We start from the raw sequence: 21154 nt of genomic DNA on the forward strand, positions 1-21154 counted from the left end.
AGACCTTGACCTATATGGTAGTGAAAAGACACATTCATACGGAGTGCGTCGAGAGCTAGTCCCCGGCAATTAAAAATTCATCCTCCAATCCAGAAGACCCATTAATATTAGAAAAACAAAGAGCAAGAAATGTGCCTTCCCGATCTGGTACCTGAAACATTTCTTTACCATCTAAGTAATTAAATACCTGTCCAAGCAGTGAAGCTGGTGCGACATTCGAACACCCAACAAAATTACGTTATAACTGCATGCGGATATTGTTTGCTTCAAATGCTTCAGCTTAGACCTCACACCCCCAGCGTTGAAAAAATACATTACCAAGGAATCACTAAATCGTTTTTTGGACCTCGTACAATTCTCTTAGAGATTGATGGAACCCCATTGGTAAATTTAACTATCACATCTTCACCTTTTTTTTTCTTTTTGCCAATTCTCCATAAACTTCTCGGATTTCATCACGCTGTAATTTGGTGAAATCCATTTTAATTACTATATTGCTACCACCTAATTTCTTTTTCACTCTCAAACATTTTTGTATAATCTCGGTATTATTAAAGCACACTTTTATAGGCCTATTATTGGCTCCACGACGTCCAATTCTATAGACCTTAAAGGGCTCAATATGATCTATTCCCAACTTATTGGACAGAACATCAAGTACGAACTATTCATCTATTATTCATATCATCAGAATGACTTTCCTGAACATTAAACATCATAATATTATTTTTGCGCTCATTTCTATCATTTATCTCAGAAATTATAATGAAGTTACTATCCTTAATCTTGGTTGGTTGAGCAGGGTCGTTCTTAAATGTTTGAAGTTTTTGTAATTCCTCCACGAGTTTATTAATTGTTGATTGCTGAAAAACAATAAGTTTATGCAATTCAATAATGCCGTTCATCAGATCACTAATGGAAGCATTTCTCTTAGATAAAATCTCAGGTAATGATATTACATCGCCTTTAAATATTGCATAATATTGCATCAATAAATGTTTCTTTTGATACTGCAACATTTTTAAGTAATGTTAAGGTTTCTTTTGTGACACCTCTCTTTAAAGGTGGCGAGTCAAATGACCCCATAAATTACAGTCCAAATATCACTTTTGCCCTGCCTGTCTAAGTTTATTGAGAAACTGGTCAAAGTAAGAATGGTAGCTTTCCTAACTAAAGATAACATATTAATTGAATGTCAATTTAGTTTTCGAGAGCGCACTAGCGTGCTGAGTGATGCAATATTTGCATTTCTGGAAAGATTATACCTGAGCTTGAATGATGGTCAGTTTGCTGCAGCGGTATTCTGTGACTTCTCTAAAGCGTTTGACTGTGTCGACCATAAATACTGCTCGGTAAGTTTCCTAGATATAGGTTTAGGGGAGTTGCTCTAGAATGCTTTAAATCTTTTTTGTCAGACAGAAAATAGTCTGTTCGGTTGTCTAAACTTGTGAGCCATAGAGTTCCTCAGGGTTCGGTTTTCGGTCACATTTTATGTCTATTGCATATATATGACCTGACGTCCTTCCAGATAAAATGATTCCCACTATTTTTGCAGATGACACCACTATCTTATTGGCAGAAAATAATAAAAGCACATTAACAAAAACAATTCTGAAGATTCATTAATGGTTAAACAGTGGTATGATGCTAATCTGTTGTCTTTAAATATAGATATAACTAAATTGTTAAGTTTTAAGTTTGTATGTTCAGACCAGTTAATGATTCACAACAAAGAATTGGAAGTGAATAAGTTCAACAGATTGCTTGGAATTGTTATTGATGATAATCTGAAGTTTTGTGACCATATATCAACATTGAGGTAAAAACTGGCTAGAGGATGTTATGCTGTTAGAGTAATTTCAAATGAAGTGGGATTGGAATCTACAAAATTGGTCTACTTGTCTTTGATTGAAAGTCACCTACGGTACGGAATATCATTTAGGGGTTGCTGGAATCAAGGGCTTTTTAACTCTATAATTGTTTTGTAAAAAAAGCCCTAAAGATTCAAAGATACCGACCTTATGTTGCTTTTTTAACCATCTTCCAAACTGCATCAAAGCCTCTAAAAGTCCCCCTTTAAATTTGTGCCAGTGTATGCCATAAAAAAATTGCCCAGTGTGCCATTTAAAAATCTTTTAACTAATATTATAAACTAATAATTTATATCATGTCAAAAGGTTCTTAGAAAAGTTTATTTTATGCAGAGAATAGTTTTAATCCCTCTTATAGTTGCTATTGTTTTATACTTACATTTATTATGTACTTTGTACCATACAAACTGTTCTTTTCTTGTTGAATACCGACAATAATTATTATTTTTACTATTAATCTTTTGACTGTATTAAAAAAAAAAACAATCCTAGCCTTCAGGGCCTATTTGTCATATTTTTAATTTTTTTTCTGATATCCTAAATAAAATACATTATTATAATTATTAATCTATACAGGGTGTCCCGTAATTAATTTATATATGCTCAAGAAAATTTTCGTAGTCGAAGAGCAGCGCAGCGTTATTTAGATCTGTATCCGGATAGAAGGCAGCCAAATCATCAAACATTTAAAGCGTTGTACGATAGATTAGGCGAAACGGGCTCATTTCGTTCAAAAAACGTAAATGCAGGAAGACCATGGATAATTGGAGCAGATATGGAAGATGAAACTTTGGTTCGTGTTATCGAAAATCCTGAAACCAGCACAAGACGTATTGAGGCAGCTACTGGTGTAAGGAAATCTTCATTGTCCAAAATTATACGCCAAGAAAAACTGTATCCGTATCATTTCACTCCATTTCAAAATCTTCTTCCTCAAGACTTTCCTGCAAGACTCCAATTCAGTCAATTTTTAAGAGAGCGCCAATTGAATGATCCATTTTTTTGTAATAAAATTTTATTTACGGATGAAGCCACGTTCACAAGGAGAGGTGTTTTTAATTAGCGTAACAATCATATCTATTTGATGGAAAATCCTCATGCTTTCCAAGAACACCATTTTCAACATGAGTTTTCAATAAATATTTGGTGTGGTATCTTTGCGGATTGTATTGTGGGACCGTTTGAATTGCTAGCTAAGCTTAATGGAGAACGTTATCTAAATTTCTTGAGGAATGATCTACCTATTCTTCTAGAAGATGTGCCCCTAAATTTAAAACGTGACAGTTGGTATATGCACGATGCACCGGCACATTATTCACTGCAAGTCAGAAATTACTTGGACGAAATTTATCCTCATAAATGGATTGGTAGAGGTAGTGATTGGTATAGGTAGTATTGGTGATATCCGTGGCCTGCGCGTAGTCTTTTATTGCGTAGATTTTTATTTCTGGGGCTACTTGAAATCACTTGTGTATAAAAATAAAATAAATAACCGTCAGGAATTGTGGCAAAAGAGTGTGGAAGGAGTCAATACCATCAGAGCCCAAGAAGAATCATTGTTTGGAGTCAGGCAAAATTTAAATAAAAGAATTAGACAATGTGTCCTAGTGGATGGTGAACATTTTTTACAATTATTATAATCAACAGCCTTTTCTAATTTTATCATTGTTAATTAAATTTTAGATTAAGTGTTCATACGCAACCTAATAAAAAAATGCGTTTATTTCGAAAACGGTCTACTTTTTGGAGATCAAAGAAGTATACCTTTTTTGACTAGAATTAAATGCTGTTTTATTATTTTCACTCGCAGCTGTACGTACAGGGAGGCCAAAAAAGTTATGACCTTTTTAATCACTCAATGTTGTTGTATGTGGCGCCATCTAGTAGCAATGGCAAAATAGATATCATATTCGTGTTCCTCATCCCAAATAATAAGAGTACGCCAAATTTTAGGTTAATCTGTCCAGTGGATTCCAAAATATTTTAATAAATGTTTGGTAAAAAATTAGTTTTAACACCCTGTAGAAATCTGCATGGCTCCAGTGACTGTGGACTGCGAGGGATTCGTGACGCACATTGCAGGCAGAGAGGAGTGGCAGCATTTCAACAGACCTGCATTGCTAAATACGGGGACCATCTGGTACACAGATGGCTCCAGAATGAATAACAAAGCTGGACCAGGGCTTTGTGGTGGGATCCCACATACCAGTAGGGCATACTCGCTGGGGGAGCACGCCACTGTCTTCCAGGCCGAAGTATTCGCTGTATTAAAATGCGAACAGAAAATCCTAAGCTGCGGACACCGCAATACAGTCGTATCAATATGCTCGGACAGCAGAGCTGCCATTAAGGCTATCACGGCCGCAAAGGTAAGCTCCAAGCTTGTACTAGAGTGCATAAAAGTCCTGAAAAAACTGGTACAGGTTGGCTGCAGGGTCCAGCTCGTCTGGATACCTGGCCACGCAGGCCATGCAGGTAATGAGGAAGCGGACTCTCTTGCCAGACTGGGATCCGCGATTGTGCCGATGGGGCCGGAACCCATAGTTGGTATCGCCAAATGCCAAAAACCAAAAATCTACTACGCCTAAAAAGACGCGAAATTCGGCTAGTGACAGTTCTTTTAACCGGTCACTGACACTTAAGAAGCCATTTACATACTATCAGTATTGCGGACAACCCGGAATGCCGATGGTGCTGTGAGGAGGATGAAACCATTGACCATGTGGTCGGGGAGTGCCCAGCACTCACGCGCGCCAGGTTCAAATACTTGGGTAACACTTTCAGTATACCGACTGACTTTAAGTCCGTCAGACCAGAGAGCCTTATCGGTTTCTCTAAGGCCGTTGGGCTCTGATAAACCCCGGTGGGACATGACGGGTCCATCAGGAGACCTATATGCACAACTGCCTTGGCAGCCCACTGTTTCTACAATTCACCCTGTAGAACGAAAACCAATAACATTTTGCTAAGCAATATTGAGCTCAAACGGTTTATTTTCTTGTCAGGTATCCTACATTAACCTATGTCCAATTAATTACGGGACACCCTGTATATTAATGTATGATTGCTAAAATTCTTTAGCTCTGAAAAAGATCAGCGAATAGTGACCATACATAGAAGTAACGTCCGTGGCAAAAATTAAAATTGTCGCCGGTAATAATTATGAGAATATTTTTCGCAATATATAATATATTATAATATTATATTATATATTATATATACTATACTAAAATACTATATATACTTACATATATTATACTATATATAAATAATTATTACTATTTCTCATATATTTACTATATATGAGAAATAGTAATAATTATTTATTACTTAGTTTTAAGTAGTTCTTACCACATATTGCTTTTGTTCGTGATCGTAGTGTTTCATTAGAACCTGCAAATAAAAATTAATTAAACTCAAGACTCTATTAATCGAATAAATCTTTGAAAATTTGAACTTTTTGCCTTTACGCTATATACAGGATGTGATTGAAATAATGTAAAAAAATTCGGGGTAGGGAGGTGATAGTACTTCAAAAAATAGTTAAAAAAATTCATATATGTATAGGACGGAAAATACATATTATTAAGGAAGTTAGGGCCACTGAAATGCAGAGCCGCCAACAGCCAAGATGGCTCCCGGGACTGTTTAAGTATATTTATTGCATATTTATTGCAATGAAATTAAGCTTAAAAAAATATATACTAATGGTCGCATATTAGGTATAATTATATCAAAATTGGTTGATATAAGGTAGGTTGAATATATAAAATTCTAAAGTTAATAGGTTAAGTTTATTGATGTGGGGAACAAAAAAAACGAGAACAAAGAAATAACTGAAATAAATCAAAAGACAACAACACAAAGTCTCGGTCTCGAAAATTTTATTTTATGAGTCAAAGTCAAAACGTGTTTCGCTCCTAAGAGCATCATCACACCTAAAAAATTATATAAACAAAACAAACAAAATTACAAAAAGACTATAAAGTAAACCGTAAAATATACCTTAAAAAGGTTACACGACCGATTGGGTCAATTATAGACACACACTGGTAAACTATAAGTTTAAAAAACTGACGCCACAAATATGCAATAACAACAATATACAGATAAAATCATTCAAACCTCGCCTATAGGAAATAGAGGGGACATATGGAGTCCGCAAGAGACAGACAGAGAGCACAATACATGCCGTTTCCAAATTAATACGTTTGGCAACACTGGTATTTCTGACGCACGGCTCTCCGCTCGTTTATCGAAAAACGAGACAATTCTTATCCCCACCACACTGCACCGCCAATATGAGATTGCATTTTAAACGTTTAACGTTATTTTTATTCCTGCTTAATCAGCAAAGATTAAATTTAAAACCGCTCACTATTTTTTTGTTAAAATGTGTTCTTTTGAGGAAAAAAAGCAAATTATTAAGTGGTATTATGCCGGCAGTTCTGTCGATGAAATATCAGTCAGAATTGCATTCACGTTTGAAAATCGGCCCATTCCCGTACGCAGCATAATTTTTGCAATTATCAATAGGTTTGAGACCTTTGGGTGCTTGCAAAATTGCAGGAAATGCTCCGCAAATGAGCAACCACCTGTTGTTAGACCGCTAGGCAAAGAAAGGGAGCTTCAAGACGTTAATGTTTGTGCTGTTGATGAAATGAACTTTTCTTGCAATAGTACAACCATTGCTAAAGAAACAACACAATACCCTTAAAAGGTTAATGTATAGGCTGGCATTTTAGGTGATTCAATTATAGGCCCTTTTTTATCGATAGAAACCTTAATGCCAACAAATACCTTAATCTTTTGAGGGATGAAGTTTCTTCTGCTATTCGAGGGATCAATATCAATTTAGAACAAAGTCAATTTCAACGGAAACGTCTTTCCCTGATCGAACAATCAGTGGAAACGGTACTATTAAATGGGCCGCCAGAAGCCCCGACTTAGTCCCCAATGATTTTTCAATGATTTTTTTCTTGGGGGATACCTAAAAGAACAAATTTATAGGCACGAAAATGAACGGGCTACTAATTTAGAAAAGCTTTGTGTTAAAATTTGGCAAGAATTTAATAGTATCTCCATTAAAAAGTTGTCGAACACGAGAAGGTCGTTTTATGATCGATTGACGTACTGCACTGCTAAACAGGGTGACCTTTTTGAAGCTGACATAAGATAATTTTAATTTATATTTAATATTATCAAATTATCTTAATTTTTTGCTTTATTGTGAATTAATTTTTTTGTCCTGTCTAATATTTAGTTAATTTATGTTTACAACATTATTGCAGTTGGTTTTTAGTTTATTATTTGCTGTTAGGACAGGCAGCAGCAAAGACTCAAACAAAACAATTTTTTTTTATTTTGCCACAGAGCAGTGCATCCCCGCTTGAACGCCTTAAGAATACTGAAAGCTGCTGAAAGTTTTCGGTTTCGGGCTTCGGCGGGGTACGCTGCTTTGAGTGTGTTGTCACAAGGTTGCCAGACCTACCGCGATATATAATTCCTATAGGCGAAGTTAGAATGATCATATCTGTAGAACTCGAATACAAGAAAAATATTTAAAAAATAAAAAGGAACCATCTTTCAAGATTTGCACCTACAGCCTCACAGCAAAACTGGTAAGGTTTACTTTGTTGACCGCTAGCCCACACCGTTCTTGCGGTATCTTGAAAAGAAAGGAGGGGACTAGATAATATAATTAAAAATGAGTCCTGGCTCTAAATTGAACACGTCGTTCACACAAGTCAAAACTGGGCTCTTCTTCGCACTTGTAATCTCTAGCTTCTCTAGAAGATCGAACTTTTTGCCCTTCTCGCAGTCATGAACCACTTCCACGTTATTGGGATAGGAAAAATTATACATTTGACAATAAATAATTGGCCAACGCTGACTTGGTCTCGATAGTATCGGTGTCTTTAAACTTGTTCACCAGACCTAGATGTTCTTGTACTCCTGTTGAAATTTTCCTCCCAGACTGTCCCACATAAATTGCAGGGCAATTGGCACTATGTCTATTTCTTTTTAAGGAATTAAAAGTTTCAAAAGCGATTGGGCTGTTAAAAAGTTTAAAGAATTTCGCCACCTATTGGGAAACACCTCCAAAGTAAGTTAAACATCTGAAATGTTTATTATTATGCTCCCTTTTCTTCTGATACGAAAGTTTGTACTTTAAAAAACTTAAAATATAGAGTCTTGAAACTTGATAGAGAGAAGTTACTGTTAATTGCAATGGATTGTATTATATCATACTCTTTTTTAAAGGCTGCATTGGGGAGAGGTAAATTAAATAATTACCTCTCTATAGGAAGAAATTGAAACTCTGGCAGATAGAAGGAATAAGATTTACTCTTCATTTCTTGACCCATTTGAAATGTATTCTGTTGCTTAATTTATTAAATTATATAGATTAAGCAAACCTATTACGATTGATGTGCTCTTTATGTGCTCCAAGGAGTGTAATCTGTCCGCTACTTTTATTCACAAGGCTTGTGCAGTTTTAGCTGAAAAATCTTTGAATCGGTGAATTTGCCCGACTTTAATTCCGGGTGCTCTGCCATAAATGAAATTAGTCCTTTCTTTTGCTCACTCGACACAAAATCGCAATATTTTTTATTTTTTGTATCCAACTTAAAAAGAGTCAAATCGAAAAACCTCAAAATTCCCTGATGTTTTTAAACTTAAATTTTAGGTTAGGTTAAAAAATCTTTATCGCGTTTGACATGGCCTTCAATAGCACTCGACTTTGCTGCTACGTTGCCACTACATTTCATATTCGTATGCGAATGAAATTTCGAATGCTGTTCAAAAATACACTTTTTAATTCGTGTGCGAATTTTGCTGCTCGACTTTGTTCGCATTCGAAGATTCTCGCATGGTTTCAAAAATACGGCCCCAGGTCTGGTGCACATTTATGTATCGATGTATACCGAGCGCGCCAAGCTCATTTCAGTTTTACTCACGTTTCGGTGTATAGGGTGGAGTTAAAAGAAATAGTTGTGGATTTTATTGATTGTGTGGAGAATAAAATGTCTAATCGAAATATTTCTTCAGTGAGAGATCAGATATCGTTTTTTAGGTGCCCTAAAGATGAAAGAAGGTATGTACCAAATATAGATTCTATTAAATAAGTTTTAATTAGGAAAATGGAGTTTTAATTATTTTTATATTACTTTAACTCAACCTTCTATTTAATCCTTTACAGGGGATTAATATTAGTAAATAAATATTTCAATTATAATGATTATTTATTTCACCACCCAACTAACATTTAAAATAACTCGTATAAAAAAAATTATAAAAAATTATAATATATTATGCAGTCTTAAATGAAACCAAAATTTTAGGTGTCAAGCTTGGAAAAATGCCCTAGGATTTATAAGATCCCAAAGATACGCGGATAATACTCCAACGCAATGTTATAACCGTATTAGAATTTGTAGTTTGCATTTTAATGATACAGTTTTACAAATTCCTCCAAAACCCGAATTCATTCGTATGCTATCCCATCGATTGGAGTACCTACCCAAAAAGGTATGTTTTTTTTATTGAAACATTTGTAAATTTTCGTAGTACTTATGTGTCATACTAAATCATAAAAAAATTTATATAAGTTAATGTGTTTCGTATTATATCAATAAAATGGTCAGCCTACTTATTTTAATAAAACTTTAACCAGTTTTTGTAATTATTATCTTTGTTTCCTTTACAATAATAACCAATATAACTGGTTTTATATTCTGCAATTCCAAATATGCTCATGACTAAATAGGTACAAACAGGTAACAAATTGATGCAAATAGGCACTCCTGTATTGGTATTAGAAGCCTATGGAATTTCCAGCGTTCCCCTACACCCAGGTTAACAATATCAATGGCCAAGTTTTGGCTTTTATTACCCCGGTCTCCACACTCGTTTTATAGCTGACACCTGCAGAAGCGGCGCGTCTTTGTACGATGATTTTCAAAGAGCTGGCGCCGAGTGACCCAACTTGTATTCTATTCTGTAAACTTTGGTTAAAAGCAGCAAACTTGTGTTGGCCAGGGGAAAGAGAATTAAATTGGAACAAATACAAATAAGTTTTTCTGAATTAAAATATTTTTTAATGCAATGGCGCTTTTCGCGATTTGGGACTTTTGGACCCTAAATCTCTGATAGCCAATCCTGATGCATCGAAGACCTTAAAACATTGTTTACTCTTGCGAGGCAAATGAACGAGCGTTCTGTTTGAGCAACAGTCAAAGGTATAGTGCAGAATAATCTCAAAGCAACAACTACATTAGGGAACAATGTTTCCAGTTTCAAGTATCGCATTTTACTTGTACCTTGTACCTACAAGTTGTACGTTGCCTCGAATACTTGATTTTTCTTGAATATTATTTTTCCAAGAAACAGTAAAGGTTCAGAGAATAGAAAATAATTCGTTAATCTCCTGTATAGCCGTAAATCGGGTGGTTAAGCCACCAATAATATTATCGAGAATTACATTAAAAACTTTGCATTTAAAAATGTCTGCTAAGGCCGATTTTGCAAAAGCGTCCTCTGTCATTTAGTCATCAAAGTGTTTTTTCTTTTTCTTTCGCGCCTTTCAGCATCACTTCGAAACTCCGCTAGCATATTTTCATCAACTAATTTGCATTCTAACACAATCTATTAGCAAATTTATGTCATCTAATAAACTAGATATATTTATTTCTTCTAGGTCAATTGTCATATTTAACTGCTGTAAAAAAACGTTTCTGAAGTTTATGGCAGTCAAAACCTTTTTCCATACAGATGCTAGAACCAAACATTCAAATGATTCCATGTAAGTGTACATTTCGTTAAGATCAGACCGCATTTCTACGCTTAAATTCAGATGGTCTATGGCCTTTACAGCATCCTGTATTCCGGAAAGTCTTTCGGTAAATGGTTTTACGCTTTCGATTCTAGCAGACCAGCGAGTTGTAGATAGAGAATAAAGAGAATTTCACATCTTTAAGGACTAGCAGAGAAAATATTATAAAGCTTTTGAATAGCACCAAAGACAACATTCAGCAGAATTTACCCAAATAAATTCAGAGAATGACATGCACAAGGGGAAAAAATAACGTCCAAAATTCGAGCCTGAGCTCACTGATAGGCACCAGACATGTTACTGCCGTTGTCGTATACCTCACCCAGACAATCTGCGACAGGAATGGAGTGTTTCTGCAGAACATTCAGAATCAACTTGGCTATCGCATCTCCAGTCTTTTGATTGTAGTTTGCAATTTCCAAAAATCTTTCATAAATTTTATAGTCATTGGTTTCATTTGCTAATCCGACATATCTTAAAAAAAATATTTGTTCATCATTAGAACAATCTGGAGTGGCATCAACAATAATAGAAAAATATTTAGCTACATCTCTTTCTTTTAAAATGTAGTTCCGAACGCGTTCAGCACAGCAAGATATAAATTAATTTTGTATATCCGCTAATAAATAGTGAACTTGTAATCTGCGATTTTTTTGTTGCGGTTGTTTTACTTTTTCTAAATGAACGGCAAGAAGAGGAGGGTAGTTACTAATTAACTCCAATATTTCTAAAAAATTTCCGTATCTTGGATTGCTGATGTCACTCTCTCCTCTAAAGACAAGTACACATTCTGCTAGGTTATAATATACGGTTACATGTAAAAAAACGTCAAGGTAAGTCTTTCCAGATTTCTTTCTGTTCTACGGTTAGATGTGTAGCTAGATTATTTTCTAATTGGCGCCATTCAACGTAATTTGCCTTATGAATATTGCTACTTCCATGAAAAGGTATTCTTTCGTAGAGTTTTTAAAATCCTCTAAATGATTCCAACCCACAGTTGTGATTACCTAGAGCACTGATTTCTGAGAAGATCCTGACTCATTGCAACTGAATAAACAGAATGGGAAAGAGAAAAGAGCTTGTTTCGTTGCACTCTAAACTAACCAATCTGTAGTATGAATCGGATCGGCTCGGTCGGTTCGGCACGTTCGGTCCGTTCAATCGGTAACTAGCGCTCATGCAAGTGGTTCGATTATTCGAGCATATAGAAGTATTGTGATTAAGCTCCCGTTTAAGCGTTTAAAAAAAAATGAGCAGTTCCTGAGATTCTGAAGAGGATGTTATGATTGCAGTAGCCTGTGCTGAAGTAGAAGCGGTAGAAAAGCGTAGGAGATTTTGGGTACATATTTTTTTGAAAAGAAGAAATTTCGGAGAATATCATCATCTCTTTTGCTGGAGGACGAAGGAATGTTTTTCAAATATTTTAGAATGAAAATATGTTCAGGGTGATTTTGTATTGTGTCATGCCTCCGCCCTCGCAATTTTTTGATATCCCACTATTTAGAAAATAATTTAAAGAGGATGGTTGTATCATTACGAGAACTGGTTTTTGCGCCATCTCAAAATTATTTTAGCTGAATTGTGCCTCAACGTTGGTATACTGTCAAATTTTAAAAGTTTCTAAACTCTACTTTACAAGATATAGATAGCCGGCATTCGTTGTGGGACACCCTGTATAGAATCAAATAAAATAAATTATAACATAACATTCCAACGTGTATTTGAATGCGTGAACTATATAATAAGCTATCTTTTTTGTGTATTTTTGTAAAAACATAAATTATATTCAAAGCAAAAGTTGTACACCACTTAACACCAAAACGAGAACTTTCACTCTCGCACATTTCGCCGACCAAGTTGGCATCCTCAGATAACTAAAACTGAGTTTTAAAATCTTCTGATGATGCTAACTTAATAAACAGTAAATAACGAAAACACCGATTTAAGATATAATAAATGACACTTACCACAACATCCAGTTTTTTGGATACCTCCTCCCAAGCGTTTTCTTTCCTTAAATTATCATGATAATATGTGTTTTGTTTATCATACAATATTCTAAAACTACGAACAGCTTCGATTAAACTATTCGACATATTTATCAAATCAACGGTTTTTAAAATTCTTTGAAACAGTTCCTCACTCTATGCGAAAAAATTCTAAAATAGTCGCAGGCTTTCGGTGCAATCGGCAAAAGTTGTCCTCCTCACAATATGAGATCGTCGCCGGGGAAAACCGAACCGACCGAACGTACCGAACCGCTTCAGTGCGCGCGGCCCTATTTAAATACATGTGAAGCAAATCCGGCCGATTGTGCCGACCATGCCGAGACGGTCGAGTCGATGACCGATTCAGTGGGCGCCGTGCTTTAGACCTCGATTTTCCACCGATCAAAATTTTGGGAATTTCAATTTCCTTGTCTTTATCTAGATTAGGATATTTGTGCAAATATCCTTTATGCAAATTAGTAATCGCACAGACAGTCACAGAAATCATATATTTTTTAAAATTAAGTTGAATCCATCCTTCCCAACACTTCTGGTTCCAATTTTAACAACCCTGTGCAACTAACTTGGGACGCTGTACCATGGTTACCACATAAACTTGAAATGCAAGGTAAGCGTAATAACTCAAAGGCCCCTATTATAAAAAAAAGTCCTTTTGCAACCCAGTCTTAAAGAATGGCTCAAGATGTATTCATTAAGGTTGTCTCTCAAACTGAGAGAGAACATCTTTATTTAGTTAAAAGTTTATTTTAAGAAAAAAAATCTTCAAAAATCATGAGCGTAGGTGGTGCACATTGTTTATGATGTTTAATAATAATAAGTGGTGCTACCAGAAGGACAATAATAATATTTTTTTCCGGTAAATTGCAGTATAGTAAGTATCTATTTTTAGGAAAATATTCATTATAGGACACTTAATTTTTTTGATTCTTATAAATGTTGTGATTTCTGTGTACGAACACGTAAATTACTATGTCATTATTTGTGAATAATTAGTAGTTGCTTTTGAACTTAGTTGTTATTTTGTTATAAATGTCATCCAGAGCAACAAAAACCGTGTTATAAATGTTGTGTGCCGAAATGTGAGGTAATTGGACGATTTAAATTTCTTATACCCAAGATCTAATATAATATGAATTTGTTTAAAATGTGGGTTAGCAATATTAATAATCCCATTTTAAATAAGCGTAGGTATGCTGAAATTTATGAAAGATTTCGCATTTGTGCCACGCATTTTCCTCAAGAAAAGGTTTTTGAAAATTTAAGAAGAAGCATTTCGAAAGACGCTGTTCCTGTTTTATTTGTATGCAGTTATATTATTAGTAAGTATTTTATCTAAGATAGTTTCTGTATTTTTAAAGAAATACATCTAGTTTCGAAATATTAATTAATTTTTTTTTAACTCAGGATAATACTGGATTTTAAAGATTTAATAGTCACAAAAAAATGTATTTATAGAGCCTAAATTTTTATGTGATTTTTGCATTTTTTAAACATTATTATAATATGATATGGTGATCTTGATTCTATTTTACATATTGACCTCGTTCACATTAATCTCTTGATATTTTATTCTTTTTGTGATAAATCGGAAGTGAATATGATTTCATTGTCAACAGGCGTTTATTTATATGCTTAAATCAAATAAATAATTATAAACAGTTATGTTAATTAGTCTAATGGCGATTAATGTAAACAAACACTAAATAATACCAAATATAAAAAATACAAAATAAGGGCACAGATTTTTAGGTTAATATAAGCTACATTTTATATTGTTATACCAAATAACTTAAAAATTATGAATTTTATTACAATTAGCAAGTTGTATAGACCATTTATTTTTTGAAATAAAAATATATTTTTTTGAACAGTTAAAAAAAAGATAGACAGTTTTATAAATCTATGTTTATAGGGTGATTTGATTAATGTTCTTTTTTATAAGAATTATAAACAATATAGGTCAAGGTATAGATGAGCCAATAAGGTATTTTTATTTAGGTTAGTTGTATTTGTTTAGTTGAAGTTTAATCAAGTTTTTATCATTGATTTACAGGCACTAACAAGTGTTTACGCATCTAGGTGTATGTTCAATGCTGTTCGATTATTATTATAACTTGGGATGACTATGTACTATAACTACAAATGATGTAGCCAAGTTGATTAATAAATGTGAAATCTAAAAGTTTCTTATAACTTTTGGATCTTATTGAAAATACCCCCAAAAAATCTTTAAGGCGTTTTTATAATTGCCAATTATTTTAAATTTTTATAGTATAGTTTATACAGTTAAAATGTATTATATGTATGCCTAAGTTATAGTACAATATGTATAATAAATAATTAATGTGAATTTTGTTTTTTTCTGCTTGCTTTTTCTTCTCTTTTAATTTTATCTGCTAAATCTTGTTAAAAAAAATTGTCTTAATTTCGCAAAAGATTTTATATTAATCACAAAACAAAAATCACCCATTCTTTAAAATATAGCGTTTAGTCTTGTCATTGTTTTAGTCGTTGCGTTTAGTCTCAAGTTTTGACTTAGAAATTAATAGATTGCATGAACCCAACTAATTAATAAACGTCAACTAAAGACTCACTTGATGTATTTATTAGCTATTTATTTCCAAGTCACAATTTAAAATAAAAATAAATGTAATGCGCCAAGAAATTCGAATAAAAATCATTGTAATATAGAAGGCGCATCCACCACCCCGTCAGAAAAATCTTTGATTAAGTTCATTTCTTAGTCCGGGATGGCGCTGAAATTCATACCCATGTGTTACCATTGCTGATATTGTTCTAAAGAAAGTATATTTTGTGCCAGCCTAGCAGTATCGCCGACCAGGGCCTTGAAAGCTTGGAAGATTTACGGAACGCTAAAAATCTTCTACTTCTCGAAATTTAGATGGCGCTAAGAATGCAAAACTACCGCTTTTACCGATGCTGCACGGACTGTCAACCATCAAATTATGTCATATAAAATCCGTTAATTTTAATAGTTCTTTAGCTTGCACAGGCTTTCTTTTTACTTCTTCCGGAAAACTAACTCTCCTTATTACCTTAAAATATGTTTAATTTTTTCTTATTAAATATGTTCTCATATTTCGCACACAAATTTTCCATTTATTTAGTTCAGTCTGTTGTTTCATTTGGGTAGATTTTAAAAATTAATACTTCAAAATACGATTTCTATTTCTACACATGGACTCCAAAATAAATGGCTCAGCGAAGTTCAATATAGAACAGAATTCATCTTGTCTAAATATATAAAAATAAATCCATATTTTCCTTGGTCATTAAATAACTTGATAATGACTTTACCGATTTTATTAATTCTTTTTTCTTAAGATATATTTTAGTTTGTATAAGGATATTATAGAATAAACCATCAGGAAAATTGCACCAGAAATTGGAAATTCGCAAAAAAAATTAAAAATGCTTTGCGCGACATCTATCGGTTTCGATTAGAATAAGACAGTCTAAAGACATCTATCGGTCAAAGTAATTTAAGAAATAAAAAATAGATCGCGCTTGGGTGGCAGTAGGTGACATAAAATATTAAAAATAGATGGCGCTTTCAGCAATTTCTATTTAGCATGCATGCATTCTGAAACATAATAAGTCAGTTTTTCGCATTTGACAGCTTTTAATGCTTTGCGTCATTCGAAAGAAAAGTGTCTTTGTTTAGCGAGTTTTAGTGAGTTTTCTTCTTAGTTCAGCTTAGTGAAACTTTTTAGTTTGTTGAGTGCAACAGTGGTTGTTTAGTGTTTAAAGACAAATTATAAACAGGGTGGCATAAAATATTAAAGTAGGTGACATAAAATATTAAAAATTTTATCAGGTATTAGACTTTTAATAGACTACGTGGTATGCATAAGTTATATGTAGAAACATGTTTTAGGGATTATTTATTTGACATATAAATCTCAAAAATGCCAATAACTCGACGAACCAACTTAAGTCGTAGAACGCGAAATGCTGCAAGCCAACAACATGTACGGGCAAGTCAAACCAACGAGCAACGCGAGATGCGAAATAAAGTTGAAAGGAATAGATGGAATAGGAATAACCAAGAACGTAGAAACGTTCCGTTCAGGTTTAATCCAAATCGAGATGCATTTAGTTACGATGCCAAATCCTCCAGATCCACTATATTCATTAGTTTCCGGAAATCATCCAGATTCAAAACATTTTTTAAATAATATCCAGCAATATAATAATTGCTTTTAAATGACGTCATTTGAAGCAACAAAAATTTGTAGAGATAATTTTATGCCTACTTTTAAGGTAAGTAGCTTTCAGTAATATGGTACGGAAAGTATATTTGTAACTATAAAAAAGCCACCAGAAGTAAGAGTGTTACAGAAGTTGCTTTTGCCGGTATTTACTTTGCCAGTATATAGACAATACCTATATTAAATATATTTTCTTTTGCAGATTCAAGGCCAAATATATCATAGAACAGGATCTTTATTGCCAACGCCAGATAGTGACTACCAATTTTTGCAAATTTATTTTATGGGTGATTCAACACAACAAGTTAATCAGCGTTCTGCATACAACAATTCGGTGAAAAGACCATTAGTGGAAAAACTACAAAGTTTTTTTCATCAACACAACGAATTGGTTGCATTATTCAAGACCGCTTTAGACCGCATGCCATCTGATGATTATAAAATTGTTATCAGAGCCGAAAAGAAGCCTGCAGGAGAACATGTAAGACGTTTTAATGCGCCAACAATTGATGAAGTCGCTATTGTCATCGTAGGTGAAAATTTAGAAAAACGAGATATTATTTTAAATCGGCGGAACGATCAACTGCAGCGTGTGTCCGAAACACATCGATCATATGATGCGTTAGAATATCCTATATTATTTTGGCAAGGTGAAGATGGGTATCATTTTACAATCAAGATGATAAATCCACTTACAGGTAAATAACCAAATATACGTCCTATTATCTAATATACTACATTTTATTTACAGGTGCTGAAACTAACAAAAAAGTTAGTTCAATGAATTATTATTCATATAAATTGATGGTTAGGGAAAATTAGGATAATCACATTTTTAAATGTCGGCGTCTATTACACCAGTATGCTGTAGATATGTATGTAAAGTTTGAAACTGAGCGATTGACATTCATCAGGTTGAATCAGTCAAAACTCCGTTCCGAGCAATACATTCATCTTCAGGATGCCATCAATGCTGACGGAAATGCACAGAATGTTGGCGGAATGACTATTCTTCCAGCAACGTACATCGGAAGTCCGAGACATATGCATGAATATGCTCAGGATGCTATGACATATGTACGTCATTATGGAACACCAGATCTGTATATCACGTTCACGTGTAATCCGCAGTGGACAGAAATTCGCCAGGAATTATTTGCTGGCCAATGACCTATTGATCGCCATGACATCACTGCAAGGGTGTTCAAAAGAAAATTAAAATCACTCATGGATTTTATTGTTACGCATCGCGTATTCGGCGAGACAAGGTGTTGGATTCAGTAGAGTGGCAAAAATGCGGACTGCCACATGCACATATCCTCATTTGGTTGGTTGAGCGGATAAGATCTAATGAAATCGATGATGTGATATCAGCAGAAATTCCCGATAATTAGAAAGATCCACTTTATCTCCGCCATTCCACCAATAACAATGGAAGATTAACAATTGTCAAAGTGAAACAACAGGACATTGAAGTTGATAATCGTTGGGTTGTTCCATTTTCGCCATTATTATCCAAAACATTTAAAGCACACATAAATGTAGAATATTGCCATTCTGTAAATCTATTAAATACATCTGCAAATATGTGAAGTAGTGACATGGCTGTGTTCGGAATTGCTGCCGAAAATGCAAGAGATGAAATCACTCAATTTCAAATGGGTCGCTATGTTAGCAGTAATGAAGCGATGTGGCGTATCTTTTCATTTGCTTTGCATGAAAGACACCCCACTGTTGTTCACTTGGCGGTACATTTAGAAAATGGGCAACGAGTGTATTTTACAGCACGTAACGTATTACAACAAGCTGACAGGCCGCCATCAACAACACTGACCAGCTTCTTTGAAATGTGCCAGAATGATGACTTTGCCCGAACGCTGCTTTACTCCGAAATGCCAAGATATTATACCTGGAATCAATCGTTAGAGAAATTTCAATGAAGAAAACAAGGTCAGCCCGTTCCAGAATACCCACAAGTATTTTCCACCGATGCACTAGGACGTCTTTACACAATTCATCCCAACCAAGACGAGTGTTTTTATTTGCGTTTACTGTTAATCAATGTTCGTGGACCAACATCATTCCAACATCTGCGAACTATTAATGGTGTATTATGCGGCATATACAGAGAAGCCTGTCAACTTATGGGATTGCTAGAAAATGATACTCATTGGCACCACACTCTGGAAGATGCTGTAGTTTCATCAAATGCTAAACAAATACAAACATTGTTTTCTATAATTTTGTCTACATGCTTCCCATCAACGCCAATTGATCTGTGGAACAAATATAACTATCATATGGCCGAAGATATATTGCATCGGATGCGACTTAGGACATCGAATGCAGATTTGCAAATGAACGAAGAAATTAAAAATGAGGCATTAATTTTAATTGAGGACATGTGCTTGATGCTTACCAACAAAAGATTAATACAATTAGGAATGATAGGTCCCAATCGCCCAATGCACGACGCATTTAATCAAGAGTTAAGACGCGAAACCGAATATGATTCTGAGGGATTGACGGAAATAGTTCAACGAAACGTTCCCTTATTAAATCAACAACATGAACATGCCTATGATACGCTGATGAGAGTAGTCAACGATGAGACTGGGGGACTGTTTTTCTTAGATGCTCCTGGTGGAACTGGAAAAACGTTTTTAATCTCATTAATTTTGGCAGCGATTCGATCGCAAAATGGAATTGCACTCGCAGTTGCTTCATCAGGTATTGCAGCTACGTTGTTAGAAGGCGGTCGAACAGCTCATTCAGCACTCAAGTTGCCGTTAAACATGCAAATTATTGAAACTCCAACTTGCAACATTTCGAGGAATTGTGCGATGGCCAAAGTCTTACAACAAAGCAAATTAATCGTTTGGGATGAGTGCACAATGGCAATCAAAAAATCTCTGGAGGTAATTAGACCGCACAATGCAAGATTTACGACACAACCAGAACCGGTTTGGTGGTGCGATGATTCTATTGGCAGGTGATTTTCGATAAACATTGCCGATAATGCCACGATCAACACCAGCCGATGAACTTAATGCATGTTTGAAGTCGTCAAATTTATGGAAGTAAGTCAAAACACTTAAATTAAATATAAACATGCGAGTCGAATTGTAGAACGATCAATCTGGAGAAGCTTTTTCAAAACAATTGCTTGATATTGATAATGGCAAAATTCCAGTAGACACATCGTCGGGATACATTAACTTCCCTCCCAATTTTTGTAACTTTGTTGAATCAAAAACCGAACTTATCGAGGAGGTGTTCCTAAATATTGTTTAAAATTATAAAACCACGATTGGTTAAGCGAACGAGTTATATTGGCTGCCAAAAACGTTGATGTCAACGAAATAAATTTTGAAATTCAAAATAAGATTGCAGGCGATCTTATGACTTATAAATCCATTGATTCCGTTACCAACCAAGATGATGTCGTTAACTATCCAACCGAATTTTGAAATTCGCTGGAAATACCCGGACTTCCACCTCATAATCTGCAATTAAGAGTCGGATCGATTATTATTATGTTGCGGAACATGAACCAACCACGTCTTTGCAATGGCACCCGCCTTGCGGTGAACAAACTGATGAACAATGTCATCGAAGCAACAATTTTGAAAGGGAAGTACAAAGGCGAAGACGTTTTAATTCCACGCATCTCCATGATTCCGAACGACATGCCATTCGATTTTAAGCGGATGCAATTTCCTGTGCGACTTGCATTTGCAATGAGGATAAATAAATCGCAAGGGCAGTAGCAATCACATGTTAAATGTTTGTGGCATAAATTTAGAAAATCCATGTTTTTCACATGGTCAATTGTATGTGGCCTGCTCCGGTGTTGGAAAATCTTCCACATTATTTATTTTCGCTCCAGGAAAGAAAACTAACAATTTTGTGTATCAAAAAGCGTTACAATAAATATTTACTAGCTTTTTGTAATAATGTTTTGATTTTTTTATTAAATTGTTAGGTATTAACTACGGCGGTACGAAGTTCGCCGGGTCAGCTAGTTTCTGTATACTTTTTGACAGCCTCAATGTCAAAACTTACTTATAGCGTTTTCCACTTGTAATAAAAGTGCAGCACTCACTGCACACCGCCACTTTTTTATGCTGTCAAAATTGTACAGGGGTGCGTCGTAAACGGAACACTTATTTTTTAACCTTGAGTGTAAATTGTCTCATTTTCACT

The 21154-nt window shown here is 34.6% G+C and overlaps 1 protein-coding gene and 1 long non-coding RNA gene across 11 annotated transcripts in view; one reads left to right on the forward strand and one right to left on the reverse strand.

Moving 5' to 3' along the window:
* Nucleotides 1-21154, reverse strand: part of LOC126745325 (C-type lectin 37Db-like) — a 501974-nt gene that overhangs the window by 41721 nt on the left and 439099 nt on the right. The window contains exon 2 of one of the 10 annotated variants that reach the window (XM_050453106.1): nucleotides 5223-5264. The exons of the other annotated variants lie outside the window; for them this stretch is intronic. Within the exon in view, the coding sequence (XP_050309063.1) occupies nucleotides 5223-5264 (42 nt within the window). The remainder of the gene's footprint in view (nucleotides 1-5222; nucleotides 5265-21154) is intronic. 10 annotated transcript variants of the gene reach the window in all.
* Nucleotides 16352-20979, forward strand: LOC126745331 (uncharacterized). Its single transcript, XR_007663509.1, has 5 exons — nucleotides 16352-16554; nucleotides 16615-17000; nucleotides 17151-17429; nucleotides 17482-17646; nucleotides 17700-20979. It is a non-coding gene; the product is annotated as an uncharacterized LOC126745331 (long non-coding RNA).

This window comes from Anthonomus grandis, chromosome 15 (assembly GCF_022605725.1).
Source record: "Anthonomus grandis grandis chromosome 15, icAntGran1.3, whole genome shotgun sequence".
Lineage (NCBI taxonomy): Eukaryota > Metazoa > Arthropoda > Insecta > Coleoptera > Curculionidae > Anthonomus > Anthonomus grandis.